Below are 17311 nucleotides of genomic sequence, written 5' to 3'. Positions count from 1 at the left end.
ACCACTAGGCTACCTGCCTCCTCTAACCACTAGGCTACCTGCCTCCTCTACACTCTAACCACTAGACTACCTGCCTCCTCTACACTCTAACCACTAGGCTACCTGCCTCCTCTACACTCTAACCACTAGGCTACCTGCCTCCTCTACACTCTAACCACTAGGCTACCTGCCTCCTCACTATTGATTGAGGCTACCTGCCTCCTCTACACTCTAACCACTAGGCTACCTGCCTCCTCTAACCACTAGACTACCTGCCTCCTCTACACTCTAACCACTAGACTACCTGCCTCCTCTAACCACTAGGCTACCTGCCTCCTCTAACCACTAGGCTACCTGCCTCCTCTACACTCTAACCACTAGTCTACCTGCCTCCTCTAACCACTAGACTACCTGCCTCGTCTAACCACTAGGCTACCTGCCTCCTCTACACTCTAACCACTAGTCTACCTGCCTCCTCTAACCACTAGTCTACCTGCCTCCTCTAACCACTAGGCTACCTGCCTCCTCTAACCACTAGGCTACCTGCCGATCCACTATTGTTGCCAGGGGGTCATAATTATATTCTGCAGTGTGGTCACACATTTTTACATATTGTGTGTGTGTGTGTGTGTGTCTCCAGGTCAGAGTGTGAGGAGCGCCTGAGGGCGGAGCTTAAGGCGGAGCTTGATGCGGCTGTTGCCACAAGCAACCAGAGAGAGCAGGAGCTGCAGACTCAACTAGCCGATCTCCAATCACAGGTAATCTACTCAACTAGCCAATCACCAAAATCACAGGTAATTTACTCAACTAGCCAATCACCAATCACAGGTAATTTACTCAACTAGCCAATCACCAATCACAGGTAATCTACTCAACTAGCCAATCACCCATCACAGGTAATTTACACAACTAGCCAATCTCCAATCACAGATAATTTACACAACTAGCCAATCACCAATCACAGGTAATCTACTCAACTAGCCAATCACAGATGATCTACTCAACTAGCCAATCACCAATCACAGGTAATCTACTGAGATGTCTGGGGGGGTCTGATCTAACCCCACTATTGATCTGAGATGTCTGGGGGAGGGGGGATCTGATCTAACCTAACTACTGATCTGAGATGTCTGGTGGAGGGGGGGGTCTGATAATAATAATAAATATAATAATATATGCCATTTAGCAGACGCTTTTATCCAAAGCGACTTACAGTCATGTGTGCATACATTCTACGATAACAACATTAGACCATTAGACCATAACAACATTAGACCATAACAACATTAGACCATTAGACCATAACAGCATTAGACCATTAGATCATAACAACATTAGATCATAACAACATTAGATCATAACAACATTAGACCATTAGACCATAACAACATTAGACCATAACAACATTAGACAATTAGATCATAACAACATTAGATCATAACAACATTAGATCATAACAACATTAGATCATAACAACATTAGACCATTAGACCATAACAACATTAGACCATAACAACATTAGACCATAACAACATTAGACCATAACAACATTAGACAATTAGATCATAACAACATTAGATCATAACAACATTAGATCATAACAACATTAGATCATAACAACATTAGATCATAACAACATTAGATCATAACAGCATTAGACCATTAGATCATAACAGCATTAGACCATTAGACCATAACAGCATTAGACCATTAGACCATAACAACATTAGACCATAACAACATTAGACCATAACAACATTAGACCATAACAACATTAGACCATAACAACTGATCTAACCTCACTATTGATCTGAGATGTCTGGGGGAGGGGGTCTGATCTAACCTCACTACTGATCTGAGATGTCTGGGGTCTGATCTAACCTCACTATTGATCTGAGATGTCTGGGGAGGGGGTCTGATCTAACCTCACTATTGATCTGAGATGTCTGGGGGGGTCTGATCTAACCTCACTACTGATCTGAGATGTCTGGGGGGGGGGTCTGATCTAACCTCACTACTGATCTGAGATGTCTGGGGGGGGGGTCTGATCTAACCTCACTACTGATCTGAGATGTCTGGGGGGTCTGATCTAACCTCACTATTGATCTGAGATGTCTGGGGGGGGGGGGGTCTGATCTAACCTCACTATTGATCTGAGATGTCTGGGGGAGGGGGTCTGATCTAACCTAACTATTGATCTGAGATGTCTGGGGGGTCTGATCTAACCTCACTATTGATCTGAGATGTCTGGGGGAGGGGGGTCTGATCTAACCTCACTATTGATCTGAGATGTCTGGGGGAGGGGGGTCTGATCTAACCTAACTATTGATCTGAGATGTCTGGGGGGGGGGATCTAACCTCTATTGATCTGATATGTCTGGGGGGGGGTCTGATCTAACCTAGGGTGGGCAGTTAGGAGGTGGGAAATATATCAATTTTTTAAATGGAACCCTTAAACTAACAAGACAGTTGAATCATGCCCTGTTTGAGTGAGCTAACTTCCTGTTGTAGGTGGAGAGGAAGGCGGGGCCAGCAGAGGGTCACCATGACGACAGCGAGATTGACAGGCTGCGGAGGGAGGTGCAGGAGACCAGAGATATGAACCAGAGACTGAGAGAGCAGCTGCAGGTTCACACTCACACACACACACACACTCACAGACACTCACTCACTCACACACACATAGTCACTAAGTTCTCCCACTTAAAAAGACGAGAGAGGCCTGTAATTATCATAGGTTCACTTTTTCTGGATTTTTTTTCTCATTTTGTCTGTCATAGTTGAAGTGTACCTATGATGAAAATTACAGGCCTCTCTCATATTTTTAAGTGGGAGAACTTGCACAATTGGTGGCTGACTAAATACTTTTTTTGCCCCACTGTACATAATAAACCTGACTGTACATAGTTACACAGTTTGTTTTATTTTAGGAGGAACCAAAGAGACACTCTGAAGAACGACACTCGGCGGCGTTGCAGGCTCTGGAGAGACGAGCTCAGGAGGAACTGCAGACCGAGAGGAACAGACTACACACACTACACCTGTTACAGCTAGGTAACACAAGCTACACCTGTTACAGCTAGGTAACACACTACACCTGTTACAGCTAGGTAACACACTGCACCTGTTACAGCTAGGTAACACACTGCACCTGTTACAGCTAGGTAACACACTGCACCTGTTACAGCTAGGTAACACACTGCACCTGTTACAGCTAGGTAACACACTGCACCTGTTACAGCTAGGTAACACACTACACCTGTTACAGCTAGGTAACACACTACACCTGTTACAGCTAGGTAACACACTACACCTGTTACAGCTAGGTAACACACTACACCTGTTACAGCTAGGTAACACACTGCACCTGTTACAGCTAGGTAACACACTGCACCTGTTACAGCTAGGTAACACACTGCACCTGTTACAGCTAGGTAACACACTACACCTGTTACAGCTAGGTAACACACTACACCTGTTACAGCTAGGTTATGATGATGGTGGTGATGATGATGGTGATGATGATGGTGATGATGATGATGATGATGGTGGTGGTGATGATGGTGGTGGTGATGATGATGATGGTGATGATGTTGATGATGATGGTGGTGGTGATGATGGTGATGATGATGAAAGTGATGATGATGGTGGTGGTGATGATGAAAGTGATGATGATGATGGTGATGATGATGATGATGATGGTGATGATGGTGATGATGATGATGATGGTGATGATGATGATGGTGATGATGATGATGGTGATGATGATGATGATGATGTGTCTAGATAAGCAGGGTACCGAGCTGAGCCAGCAGTACACAGAGTGGAGTAGACAGTTGATGATGATGATGATGATGATGATGATGATGATGATGATGATGGTGATGATGATGATGATGATGTGTCTAGATAAGCAGGGTACAGAGCTGAGCCAGCAGTACACAGAGTGGAGTAGACAGTTGATGATGATGATGATGATGATGATGATGATGGTGATGATGATGATGTGTCTAGATAAGCAGGGTACAGAGCTGAGCCAGCAGTACACAGAGTGGAGTAGACAGCTGACCCAGAGACACATGAAACACATCGAAGACCTGCAGACGGAACTACACACACACACAGAGATGATGGCCCTGCAACAGGTAACACACACACACACAGAGATGATGGCCCTGCAACAGGTAACACACACACACACGCAGAGATGATGGCCCTGCAACAGGTAACACACACACACGCAGAGATGATGGCCCTGCAACAGGTAACACACACACTATAACATATGCTATTAAATTGGGAACTGACTATCTCTGTGTGTGTAGGACTTGAAGCAGCAGAATCAGTACCAGGTGTTTGAGCGTCAGCTGGATGAGAGTCGCTGTGCCGTTCTGGAACTACAGAGGGAAAACACTGTACTGAGGTACACACACACACACACACACACACACACACACACACACACACACACACACACACACACACACACACACACACACACACACACACACACACACACACACACACACACACACACACACACACACACCTCCTCATCTTATCCCCTTTCTGTCCTCTCTACTCTTCCCCTCTACTCTTCCCCTCTACTGTTCCTCTCTACTCTTCCTCTCTACTCTTCCTCTCTACTCTTCCTCTCTACTCTTCCTCTCTACTCTTCCTCTCTACTCTTCCTCTCTACTCTTCTTCTCTACTCTTCTTCTCTACTCTTCTTCTCTACTCTTCCTCTCTACTATTCCTCTCTATTCTTCCTCTCTACTCTTCCTCTCTACTCTTCCTCTCTACTCTTCCAGGTCGGGAGAGGAGGCGATGGGAAGAGAAAGAGAGCAGAAGGAGAGAGAGGAGGAAGCCCAACGACTGAGAGTGGAGGTGGACAGACTGAGAGTGGAGGTGGAGAAACTGGAAGAGGCTCAGAAACAACGGGAGGAACAGAGAGAAGAAGAGATGAGAGAAGAGGAGGCGCGAAGAGAGATGGAGAAGAGGAGGGACGAGGAGAAGAGGACGGAGGAGGAGAACAGGAGAGAGGAGGTGAAGAGGAGAGAGGCCGAGGTTGAGGAGAAGAGGAAGGTGGACGAGGAGAAGAGAAGGAAGACGGAGGAGGAGGAGAAGAGGAGGAAGGAGGAGGAGGAGGAGGAGAGGAGAGAGGAAGTGAAGAGAGAGCACAGGAGAGCGATGCAGAGTCTGGTGTGTGAATACAGCAGCTGTCAGGCAGAGCTACAGACTCGCATAGTGGCCCTGGAGACAGAGTGAGTAACACACTGGAGTGTGGAGCAGGAGGAGAGGGGTGGGGTTAATGTGTGTTCCCAGCAGGAGGAGAGGGGTGGGGTTAATGTGTGTTCCCAGCAGGAGGAGAGGGGTGGGGTTAATGTGTGTTCCCAGCAGGAGGAGAGGGGTGGGGTTAACGTGTGTTCCCAGCAGGAGGAGAGGGGTGGGGTTAATGTGTGTTCCCAGCAGGAGGAGAGGGGTGGGGTTAATGTGTGTTCCCAGCAGGAGGAGAGGGGTGGGGTTAACGTGTGTTCCCAGCAGGAGGAGAGGGGTGGGGTTAATGTGTGTTCCCAGGCTGGAGGAGGAGAGGGGGGGTGTGTTAACGTGTGTGTGTCCCAGGCTGGAGGAGGAGAGGGGTGTGGTTAACGTGTGTGTGTTCCCAGGCTGGAGGAGGAGAGGGGTGGGGTTAATGTGTGTTCCCAGGCTGGAGGAGGAGGGGGTGTGGTTAACGTGTGTGTGTTCCCAGGCTGGAGGAGGAGAGGGTGGGTTAACGTGTGTGTGTTCTCAGGCTGGAGGAGGAGAGGGGTGTGGTTAACGTGTGTGTGTTCTCAGGCTGGAGGAGGAGAGGGGTGTGGTTAATGTGTGTGTGTTCCCAGGCTGTTGGAGGAGAGGGGTGTGGTTAACGTGTGTGTGTTCTCAGGCTGGAGGAGGAGAGGGGTGTGGTTAACGTGTGTGTGTTCTCAGGCTGGAGGAGGAGAGGGGTGTGGTTAACGTGTGTGTGTTCCCAGGCTACGGGAGCGTGAGGAGAGGTGCAGGAGGAGGGAGGTTCCTCTCAGTGATGATCTCCAGATGGGAAGACTCCAGGAGAGACTCACTGAGAGGAACCAGCTCATCAAACGCCTGGTGGTAAGAACGCACACACACCTACCGCACACACACCTACCGCACACACACCTACCGCACACACACACACACACCTACCGCACACACACCTACCGCACACTCACTCACACACCTACCGCACACTCACACACCTACCGCACACACACCTACCGCACACTCACTCACACACCTACCGCACACACACCTACCGCACACACACCTACCGCACACACACCTACCGCACACTCACTCACACACCTACCGCACACACACCTACCGCACACTCACTCACACACCTACCGCACACACTCCTACCGCACACACACCTACCTCACACACACCTACCTCACTCACTCACACACCTACCGCACACACACCTACCGCACACTCACTCACACACCTACCGCACACACACCTACCGCACACACACCTACCGCACACACACCTACCGCACACACACCTACCGCACACACACCTACCGCACACACACCTACCGCACACACACCTACCGCACACACACCTACCGCACACACACCTACCGCACACACACCTACCACACACACACCTACCACACATACACCTACCGCACACACACCTACCGCACACACACCTACCGCACACTCACTCACACACCTACCTCACACACACCTACCGCACACACACCTACCGCACACACACCTACCGCACACTCACCTACCACACACACACCTACCGCACACACACCTACCACACACACACCTACCGCACACACACCTACCGCACACACACCTACCGCACACTCACTCACACACCTACCTCACACACACCTACCGCACACACACCTACCACACACTCACTCACACACCTACCTCACACACACCTACCGCACACTCACTCACACACCTACCTCACACACACCTACCGCACACACACCTACCGCACACACACTCACACACCTACCTCACACACACCTACCTCACACACACCTACCGCACACACACCTACCGCACACACACCTACCTCACACTCACACACCTACCACACACTCACACACCTACCGCACACTCACCTACCGCACACACACCTACCTCACACACACCTACCGCACACACACCTACCGCACACACACCTACCGCACACTCACTCACACACCTACCGCACACACACCTACCGCACACACACCTACCGCACACTCACTCACACACCTACCGCACACACACCTACCGCACACACACCTACCGCACACTCACTCACACACCTACCTCACACACACCTACCTCACACACACCTACCTCACACACACCTACCTCACTCACTCACACACCTACCGCACACACACCTACCGCACACACACCTACCGCACACACACCTACCGCACACACACCTACCGCACACACACCTACCGCACACTCACTCACACACCTACCGCACACACACCTACCGCACACACACCTACCGCACACACACCTACCGCACACTCACTCACACACCTACCGCACACACACCTACCGCACACACACCTACCGCACACTCACTCACACACCTACCTCACACACACCTACCTCACACACACCTACCTCACACACACCTACCTCACTCACTCACACACCTACCGCACACACACCTACCGCACACACACCTACACGCACACACACACCTACCGCACACACACCTACACTCACACACACCTACCGCACACTCACTCACACACCTACCGCACACACACCTACCGCACACACACCTACCGCACACTCACTCACACACCTACCGCACACACACCTACCGCACACACACCTACCGCACACTCACCTACCGCACACTCACCTACCGCACACTCACTCACACACCTACCGCACACACCTACATCACACACACTTACCACATCTACCGCACACACACCTACCGCACACTCACTCACACACCTACCGCACACACACCTACCGCACACACCTACATCACACACACTTACCACACCTACCGCACACTCACTCACACACCTACCGCACACACACCTACCGCACACACATCTACTTCACACTCACTCACACACACTAATACACAGACACTTACCCCACCTACCTCACACTCCCTCACTCACTCACTCACTCACTCACTCACTCACTCACTCACTCACTCACTCACCACCACTCACTCACTCACTCAATCATCTACCTCACACTCACTCACTCACTCAATCATCTACCTCACACTCACTCACTCACTCACTCACTCACTCACCACCACCACTCACACTCACTCACTCACTCACTCACTCACTCACTCATCTACCTCACACTCACGCACACACCTACCCCACACCTACTCCACACACCTACCCCAAACCTACCCTCTCCTACCCCCACAAACACCTACCCCACAAAAACCTACCCAACACACACCTACCCCACACACACACCTACCACACACACCTACCCCAAACCTACCCCTCTCCTACCCCCACAAACACCTACCACACAAAAACCTACCCCACACACACCTACCCCACACACCTACACCACACACTCCTACCCCACACTCCTACCCACACACCTAACACACACATACCCCCTCCTACCCCACACACCTACCCCACTCCTACCCCACACACACCTAATACACCTACCCCACACACCTTATCCCACATTCCTACCCCACACACCTACCCCTTTCCTAACCCCACACCTACCCCATACACACCTACCCCCTCCTACCCCTCTAACACATACCCCACAAAAACCTACCCCACACCTACCCCCACACACCTACCCCACTTCTAACCCCACTACCCCCCCCCACACAGCTACCCCCCACTCCTACCCCACACTCCTACCCCATACTCCAACCCCACACTCCTACCCCCCACTCCTACCCCACACTCCACCCCTACTCCTACCCCACACTCCTACCCCACACTCTACCCCACACCCTACCCCACTCCTACCCCACACTCCTACCCCACATTCCTACCCCCACTCCAACCCCACTCCTACCCCCCACTGCTACCCCACTCCTACCCCCCACTCCTACCCCACACTCCAACCCCACTCCTACCCCTACTCCTACCCCCTCCCTACCCCCTACTCCTACCCCACACTCCTACCCCACTCTCCAACCCCACTCCTACCCCACTCTACTACCCCACATTCCTACCCCACATTCCTACCCCACTCCTACCCCACTCCCACCCCTACTCCACCCCTACCCTACCCCCCACCCTACCCCCCTACTCCTACCCCCCACTCCTACCCCATACTGCTACCCCACTCCTACCCCACACTCCTACCCCACTCCTACCCCACACTCCTACCCCACTCCTACCCCCCACTCCTACCCCCCCACCCCCAATCCTACCCCCACTCCTACCCCACTCCTACCCCCACACTCCTACCCCCACTCCTACCCCCACTCCAACCCCCACTCCTACCCCCACTCCCACCCCCACTCCCACCCCTACCCCACCCCTACTCCTACCCCCATCCTACCCCCCACTCCTACCCCCACCTACTCCTACCCCCTCTCCTACCCCCTACTCCTACCCCCTCTCCTACCCCCCACCCAACCCCACACTCCTACCCCCACTCCTACCCCCTCTCCTACTCCAACCCCACTCCTACCCCCTACTCCTACCCCCACTCCTACCCCCCACTCCTACCCCCTCTCCTACTCCAACCCTACTCCTACCCCCTCTCCTACCCCTACTCCTACCCCCTCTCCTACCCCCTACTCCTACCCCCCCACTCCTACCCCCACTCCTACCCCCCCCTCCTACTCCAACCCTACTCCTACCCCCTCTCCTACTCCAACCCTACCCTACCCCCTCTCCTACCCCAACCCCTACTCCTACCCCCCTCTCCTACCCCCTACTCCTACCCCCCCTCTCCTACCCCCACTCCTACCCCCTACTCCTACCCCCACTCCTACCCCACACTCCTACCCCACACTCCTACCCCCTACTCCTACCCCCACTCCTACCCCCACCCTACCCCCCCACTCCTACCCCCACTCCTACCCCCTACTCTCCCACCCCCCCACTCCTACCCCCTACTCCTACCCCTCTCCTACCCCCTCCTACCCCTCCCTACCCCCACTCCTACCCCCTCTCCTACCCCCTCTCCTACCCCCCACTCCTACCCCTACTCCTACCCCCTACTCCTACCCCCTCTCCTACCCCCTACCCTACCCCCTCTCCTACCCCCTACTCCTACCCCCTACTCCTACCCCCTCTCCTACCCCCTCTCCTACCCCCTACCCCTACCCCCCTACTCCTACCCCCACTCCTACCCCCCCTCCTACCCCCTACTCCTACCCCCCCACTCCTACCCCCCACTCCTACCCCCTACCCTACCCCCTACTCCTACCCCCACTCCTACCCCCTACTCCTACCCCCTACTCCTACCCCCCCACTCCTACCCCCTACTCCTACCCCCCACTCCTACCCCCTACTCCTACCCCCACTCCTACCCCCTACTCCTACCCCCACTCCTACCCCCCACTCCTACCCCCTACTCCTACCCCCCACTCCTACCCCCACTCCTACCCCCTACTCCTACCCCACACACCTGATGTCTCATTGCTTCTCCAGGAGGAACGACATCAGCTGCATCTTCATCCTCCGGTTGCCGGGGACAACGGAACCCTCAGGCTCCATGACAACAGGCCACACCCCGGGATCGTTACACCAACTATGAGGGTGACACACACACTCCTCTGTTGTTTTTGTGTTTCACTAGTGTTGTATTGGTGGGATTAACTAGTGTTGTATTGGTGGGATTAACTAGTGTTGTATTGGTGGGATTAACTAGTGTTGTATTGGTGGGGTTAACTAGTGTTTCACTGTGTTGTATTGGTGGAATTAACTAGTGTTGTATTGGTGGGATTAACTAGTGTTTCACTGTGTTGTATTGGTGGGATTAACTAGTGTTGTATTGGTGGGATTAACTAGTGTTGTATTGGTGGGATTAACTAGTGTTGTATTGGTGGGGTTAACTAGTGTTGTATTGGTGGGATTAACTAGTGTTTCACTGTGTTGTATTGGTGGAATTAACTAGTGTTGTATTGGTGGGATTAACTAGTGTTGTATTGGTGGGATTAACTAGTGTTTAACTGTGTTGTATTGGTGGGATTAACTAGTGTTGTATTGGTGGGATTAACTAGTGTTGTATTGGTGGGATTAACTAGTGTTGTATTGGTGGGGTTAACTAGTGTTGTATTGGTGGGATTAACTAGTGTTGTATTGGTGGGATTAACTAGTGTTTAACTGTGTTGTATTGGTGGGATTAACTAGTGTTTAACTGTGTTGTATTGGTGGAATTAACTAGTGTTGTATTGGTGGGATTAACTAGTGTTGTATTGGTGGGATTAACTAGTGCTTCACTGTGTTGTATTGGTGGGATTAACTAGTGTTTCACTGTGTTGTCTTGGTGGAATTAACTAGTGTTTAACTGTGTTGTATTGGTGGAATTAACTAGTGTTGTATTGGTGGGATTAACTAGTGTGGTATTGGTGGGATTAACTAGTGTTTCACTGTGTTGTATTGGTGGAATTAACTAGTGTTGTATTGGTGGGATTAACTAGTGTTGTATTGGTGGGATTAACTAGTGTTTCACTGTGTTGTATTGGTGGGGTTAACTAGTGCTTCACTGTGTTGTATTGGTGGGATTAACTAGTGTTGTATTGGTGGGATTAACTAGTGTTGTATTGGTGGGATTAACTAGTGTTTCACTGTGTTGTATTGGTGGAATTAACTAGTGTTGTATTGGTGGGATTAACTAGTGTTGTATTGGTGGGATTAACTAGTGTTTCACTGTGTTGTATTGGTGGAATTAACTAGTGTTGTATTGGTGGGATTAACTAGTGTTGTATTGGTGGGATTAACTAGTGTTGTATTGGTGGGATTAACTAGTGTTGTATTGGTGGGATTAACTAGTGTTGTATTGGTGGGATTAACTAGTGTTTCACTGTGTTGTATTGGTGGGGTTAACTAGTGTTGTATTGGTGGGATTAACTAGTGTTGTATTGGTGGAATTAACTAGTGTTTCACTGTGTTGTATTGGTGGGATTAACTAGTGTTTCACTGTGTTGTATTGGTGGGATTAACTAGTGTTTCACTGTGTTGTATTGGTGGGATTAACTAGTGTTGTATTGGTGGGATTAACTAGTGTTGTATTGGTGGGATTAACTAGTGTTTCACTGTGATGTATAGATGGGGTTAACTAGTGTTGTATTGGTGGGATTAACTAGTGTTGTATTGGTGGGATTAACTAGTGTTTCACTGTGTTGTATTGGTGGAATTAACTAGTGTTGTATTGGTGGGATTAACTAGTGTTTCACTGTGTTGTATTGGTGGGGTTAACTAGTGTTGTATTGGTGGGATTAACTAGTGTTTCACTGTGTTGTATTGGTGGGATTAACTAGTGTTTCACTGTGTTGTATTGGTGGGATTAACTAGTGTTTCACTGTGTTGTATTGGTGGGATTAACTAGTGTTGTATTGGTGGGATTAACTAGTGTTGTATTGGTGGGATTAACTAGTGTTTCACTGTGTTGTATTGGTGGAATTAACTAGTGTTGTATTGGTGGGATTAACTAGTGTTTCACTGTGTTGTATTGGTGGGGTTAACTAGTGTTTCACTGTGTTGTATTGGTGGAATTAACTAGTGTTGTATTGGTGGGATTAACTAGTGTTGTATTGGTGGGATTAACTAGTGTTGTATTGGTGGGATTAACTAGTGTTGTATTGGTGGGATTAACTAGTGTTGTATTGGTGGGATTAACTAGTGTTGTATTGGTGGGATTAACTAGTGTTGTATTGGTGGGATTAACTAGTGTTGTATTGGTGGGATTAACTAGTGTTGTATTGGTGGGATTAACTAGTGTTGTATTGGTGGGATTAACTAGTGTTGTATTGGTGGGATTAACTAGTGTTGTATTGGTGGGATTAACTAGTGTTGTATTGGTGGGATTAACTAGTGTTGTATTGGTGGGATTAACTAGTGTTTCACTGTGTTGTATTGGTGGGATTAACTAGTGTTTCACTGTGTTGTATTGGTGGGATTAACTAGTGTTGTATTGGTGGTATTAACTAGTGCTTCACTGTGTTGTATTGGTGGGATTAACTAGTGTTGTATTGGTGGGATTAACTAGTGTTGTATTGGTGGGATTAACTAGTGTTGTATTGGTGGGATTAACTAGTGTTGTATTGGTGGGATTAACTAGTGTTGTATTGGTGGGATTAACTAGTGTTGTATTGGTGGGATTAACTAGTGTTGTATTGGTGGGATTAACTAGTGTTGTATTGGTGGGATTAACTAGTGTTGTATTGGTGGGATTAACTAGTGTTTCACTGTGTTGTATTGGTGGGGTTAACTAGTGTTTCACTGTGTTGTATTGGTGGAATTAACTAGTGTTGTATTGTTTAACTAGTGTTGTATTGGTGGGATTAACTAGTGTTGTATTGGTGGGATTAACTAGTGTTGTATTGGTGGGATTAACTAGTGTTTCACTGTGTTGTATTGGTGGGATTAACTAGTGTTTCACTGTGTTGTATTGGTGGGATTAACTAGTGTTTCACTGTGTTGTATTGGTGGAATTAACTAGTGTTGTATTGGTGGGATTAACTAGTGTTTCACTGTGTTGTATTGGTGGGATTAACTAGTGTTTCACTGTGTTGTATTGGTGGGGTGTTGTATTGGTGGGATTAACTAGTGTTTCACTGTGTTGTATTGGTGGAATTAACTAGTGTTGTATTGGTGGGATTAACTAGTGTTTCACTGTGTTGTATTGGTGGAATTAACTAGTGTTGTATTGGTGGGATTAACTAGTGTTTCACTGTGTTGTATTGGTGGGGTTAACTAGTGTTGTATTGGTGGGATTAACTAGTGTTTCACTGTGTTGTATTGGTGGGGTTAACTAGTGTTTCACTGTGTTGTATTGGTGGGGTTAACTAGTGTTGTATTGGTGGGATTAACTAGTGTTTCACTGTGTTGTATTGGTGGGGTTAACTAGTGTTTCACTGTGTTGTATTGGTGGAATTAACTAGTGTTGTATTGGTGGGATTAACTAGTGTTTCACTGTGTTGTATTGGTGGGATTAACTAGTGTTTCACTGTGTTGTATTGGTGGGGTTAACTAGTGTTTCACTGTGTTGTATTGGTGGAATTAACTAGTGTTGTATTGGTGGGATTAACTAGTGTTGTATTGGTGGGATTAACTAGTGCTTCACTGTGTTGTATTGGTGGGATTAACTAGTGGTGGGATTAACTAGTGTTGTATTGGTGGGATTAACTAGTGTTGTATTGGTGGGATTAACTAGTGTTGTATTGGTGGGATTAACTAGTGTTGTATTGGTGGGATTAACTAGTGTTGTATTGGTGGGATTAACTAGTGTTGTATTGGTGGGATTAACTAGTGTTGTATTGGTGGGATTAACTAGTGTTGTATTGGTGGGATTAACTAGTGTTGTATTGGTGGGATTAACTAGTGTTGTATTGGTGGGATTAACTAGTGTTGTATTGGTGGGATTAACTAGTGTTGTATTGGTGGGATTAACTAGTGCTTCACTGTGTTGTATTGGTGGGATTAACTAGTGTTGTATTGGTGGGATTAACTAGTGTTGTATTGGTGGGATTAACTAGTGTTGTATTGGTGGGATTAACTAGTGTTGTATTGGTGGGATTAACTAGTGTTGTATTGGTGGGATTAACTAGTGTTGTATTGGTGGGATTAACAAATTATTCACTGTGTTGTATGAATGTTGTCGTCATGACGTTGTGTTTCAGAGGAAGCGTGTGGAGGAGTCTCCGCCCCGTGTCACCAGCGTTCCAAACCTCAGCGCCTATGAGAGGAGCGTCCTCCTCCCCCACGACACCCCCTCCCCCTGCCTCCCCCAACATCCCTCCCCCTCCTCAACTCTGCCCTACGCCTCCTCCTCTCTACCCCGTTCCTCCCCCTCCCTCCCCGTACTCCCAGGTCTCCCAGTTTGGATCCCAGCGGTCGCGGCCCTCTCTCTCGTACCCCCACTCCTCTCCCCCTGCTCCCACCACCCCCTCCCCTCTGTCCATCCTCCCTCCCCGAGCCTCGACACGGGATTCGACACGTCACCTCACCCTCGCAGGAGCTCCGCCCACACCTGAACAGCCAGTCAACCAGGTAACAGATACTGTATCTATGGAAACAGCACAGCCAATAGCGCTGTCTGTGTTCCTTCGCAAAGCCCAATGTCCTTCTCTGTCTGTCTCTGTCTGTCTGTCTGTCTGTCTGTCTGTCTGTCTGTCTGTCTGTCTGTCTGTCTGTCTGTCTGTCTGTCTGTCTGTCTGTCTGTCTGTCTGTCTGTGTTCCTTCACAAAGCCCAATGTCCTTCTCTGTCTGTCTGTCTCCCTCCCTCCCAGCAGTCTAAAATGTGCTTCCTGTGTTCCCAGGAGCCCATATTTGGAGCAGAGGGGGAGTGGCCAGGGGGCAGAGGGGCGGGACCCTCAGAAGCAGGATTGGTACACGAAGTACTTCTCCTTCTGAACACACACACACACACACACACACACACACACACACACACACACACACACACACACACACACACACACACACACACACACACACACACACTCAGCTTTAAACAAACACCTGACAGACCACACACACACCCCCCCCCACACTCAGGTGACCTCTACTCACCTGTACAACACACACAGGTGACCTCTACTCACCTGTACAACACACTCAGCTTTAAACAAACACCTGACAGACCAAAAGCTTGTTCAATGCAAATGTATTGTATTATAATCTATAATGTGGAATAAAGTATTTTATTTATATCTACTCTGCTGTCTGTGGTTTGTTGTTGTATCAGTTTCAGATACTGGAGGGGGCTGTTGTTCAGATACTGGAGGGGGCTGTTGTTCAGATACTGGAGGGGGCTGTTGTTCAGATACTGGAGGGGGCTGTTGTTCAGATACTGGAGGGGGGCTGTTGTTCAGATACTGGAGGGGGCTGTTGTTCAGATACTGGAGGGGGCTGTTGTTCAGATACTGGAGGGGGCTGTTGTTCAGATACTGGAGGGGGGCTGTTGTTCAGATACTGGAGGGGGCTGTTGTTCAGATACTGTAGGGGGCTGTTGTTCAGATACTGGAGGGGGCTGTTGTTCAGATACTGGAGGGAGGCTGTTGTTCAGATACTGGAGGGGGCTGTTGTTCAGATACTGTAGGGGGCTGTTGTTCAGATACTGGAGGGGGCTGTTGTTCAGATACTGGAGGGGGGCTGTTGTTCAGATACTGGAGGGGGCTGTTGTTCAGATACTGGAGGGGGCTGTTGTTCAGATACTGGAGGGAGGCTGTTGTTCAGATACTGGAGGGGGGCTGTTGTTCAGATACTGGAGGGGGCTGTTGTTCAGATACTGGAGGGGGCTGTTTCCTGAACCAGGTGACTGTTGTTCAGATACTGGAGGGGGCTGTTGTTCAGATACTGGAGGGGTGCTGTTGTTCAGATACTGTAGGGGGCTGTTGTTCAGATACTGGAGGGAGGCTGTTGTTCAGATACTGGAGGGGGGCTGTTGTTCAGATACTGGAGGGGGCTGTTGTTCAGATACTGGAGGGGGCTGTTTCCTGAACCAGGTGACTGTTGTTCAGATACTGGAGGGGACTGTTGTTCAGATACTGGAGGGGGGCTGTTGTTCAGATACTGTAGGGGGCTGTTGTTCAGATACTGTAGGGGGCTGTTGTTCAGATACTGGAGGGGGGGGCTGTTGTTCAGATACTGGAGGGGGGCTGTTGTTCAGATACTGGAGGGAGGGGGCTGTTGTTCAGATACTGGGGGGGCTGTTGTTCAGATACTGGGGGGGCTGTTGTTCAGATACTGGAGGGGGGTTGTTGTTCAGATACTGGAGGGGGGCTGTTTCCTGAACCAGGATGAATGAGTTAACCAGGTGAGAGGGCTGAGTATAGCCCACAAAGACCTCCGCCACGGCACAACCCAAGGGGGGGCGCCAACCCAGACAGGAAGATCACATCAGTGACTCAACCCACTCAAGTGACACACCCCTTCCAGGGACGGCATGAGAGAGCCCCAGTAAGCCAGTGACTCAGCCCCCGTAACAGGGTTAGAGGCAGAGAATCCCAGTGGAAAGGGGGAACCGGCCAGGCAGAGACAGCAAGGGCGGTTCGTTGCTCCAGAGCCTTTACATTCACCTTCCCACTCTTGGGTCACACTACAGTCAATCATATGATCTACTGAAGAGATGAGTCTTCAGTAAAGACTTAA

At 49.5% G+C, this 17311-nt stretch overlaps 1 protein-coding gene and 1 long non-coding RNA gene across 2 annotated transcripts in view; both read left to right on the top strand.

Annotated features, from left to right (window-relative positions):
• Positions 1-14900, top strand: part of LOC124018064 (trichohyalin-like) — a 33347-nt gene extending 18447 nt beyond the window's left edge. The window contains exons 12-18 of the mRNA XM_046333324.1: positions 620-737; positions 2491-2607; positions 2910-3033; positions 3994-4124; positions 4305-4402; positions 4791-5038; positions 14839-14900. Coding sequence (XP_046189280.1) covers positions 620-737; positions 2491-2607; positions 2910-3033; positions 3994-4124; positions 4305-4402; positions 4791-5038; positions 14839-14900 — 898 coding nt within the window. The remainder of the gene's footprint in view (positions 1-619; positions 738-2490; positions 2608-2909; positions 3034-3993; positions 4125-4304; positions 4403-4790; positions 5039-14838) is intronic.
• Positions 14901-15107: 207 nt separating this feature from the next.
• LOC124018075 lies at positions 15108-15874 on the top strand. Its single transcript, XR_006835567.1, has 2 exons — positions 15108-15208; positions 15478-15874. It is a non-coding gene; the product is annotated as an uncharacterized LOC124018075 (long non-coding RNA).
• Positions 15875-17311: the final 1437 nt, after the last annotated feature.

Source organism: Oncorhynchus gorbuscha, unplaced genomic scaffold (assembly GCF_021184085.1).
Source record: "Oncorhynchus gorbuscha isolate QuinsamMale2020 ecotype Even-year unplaced genomic scaffold, OgorEven_v1.0 Un_scaffold_387, whole genome shotgun sequence".
Taxonomy (NCBI): Eukaryota; Metazoa; Chordata; class Actinopteri; order Salmoniformes; family Salmonidae; genus Oncorhynchus; species Oncorhynchus gorbuscha.
The sequence above is the reverse complement of the archived record's forward strand: the minus strand, read 5'-3'. Positions and strand labels throughout refer to the sequence as shown.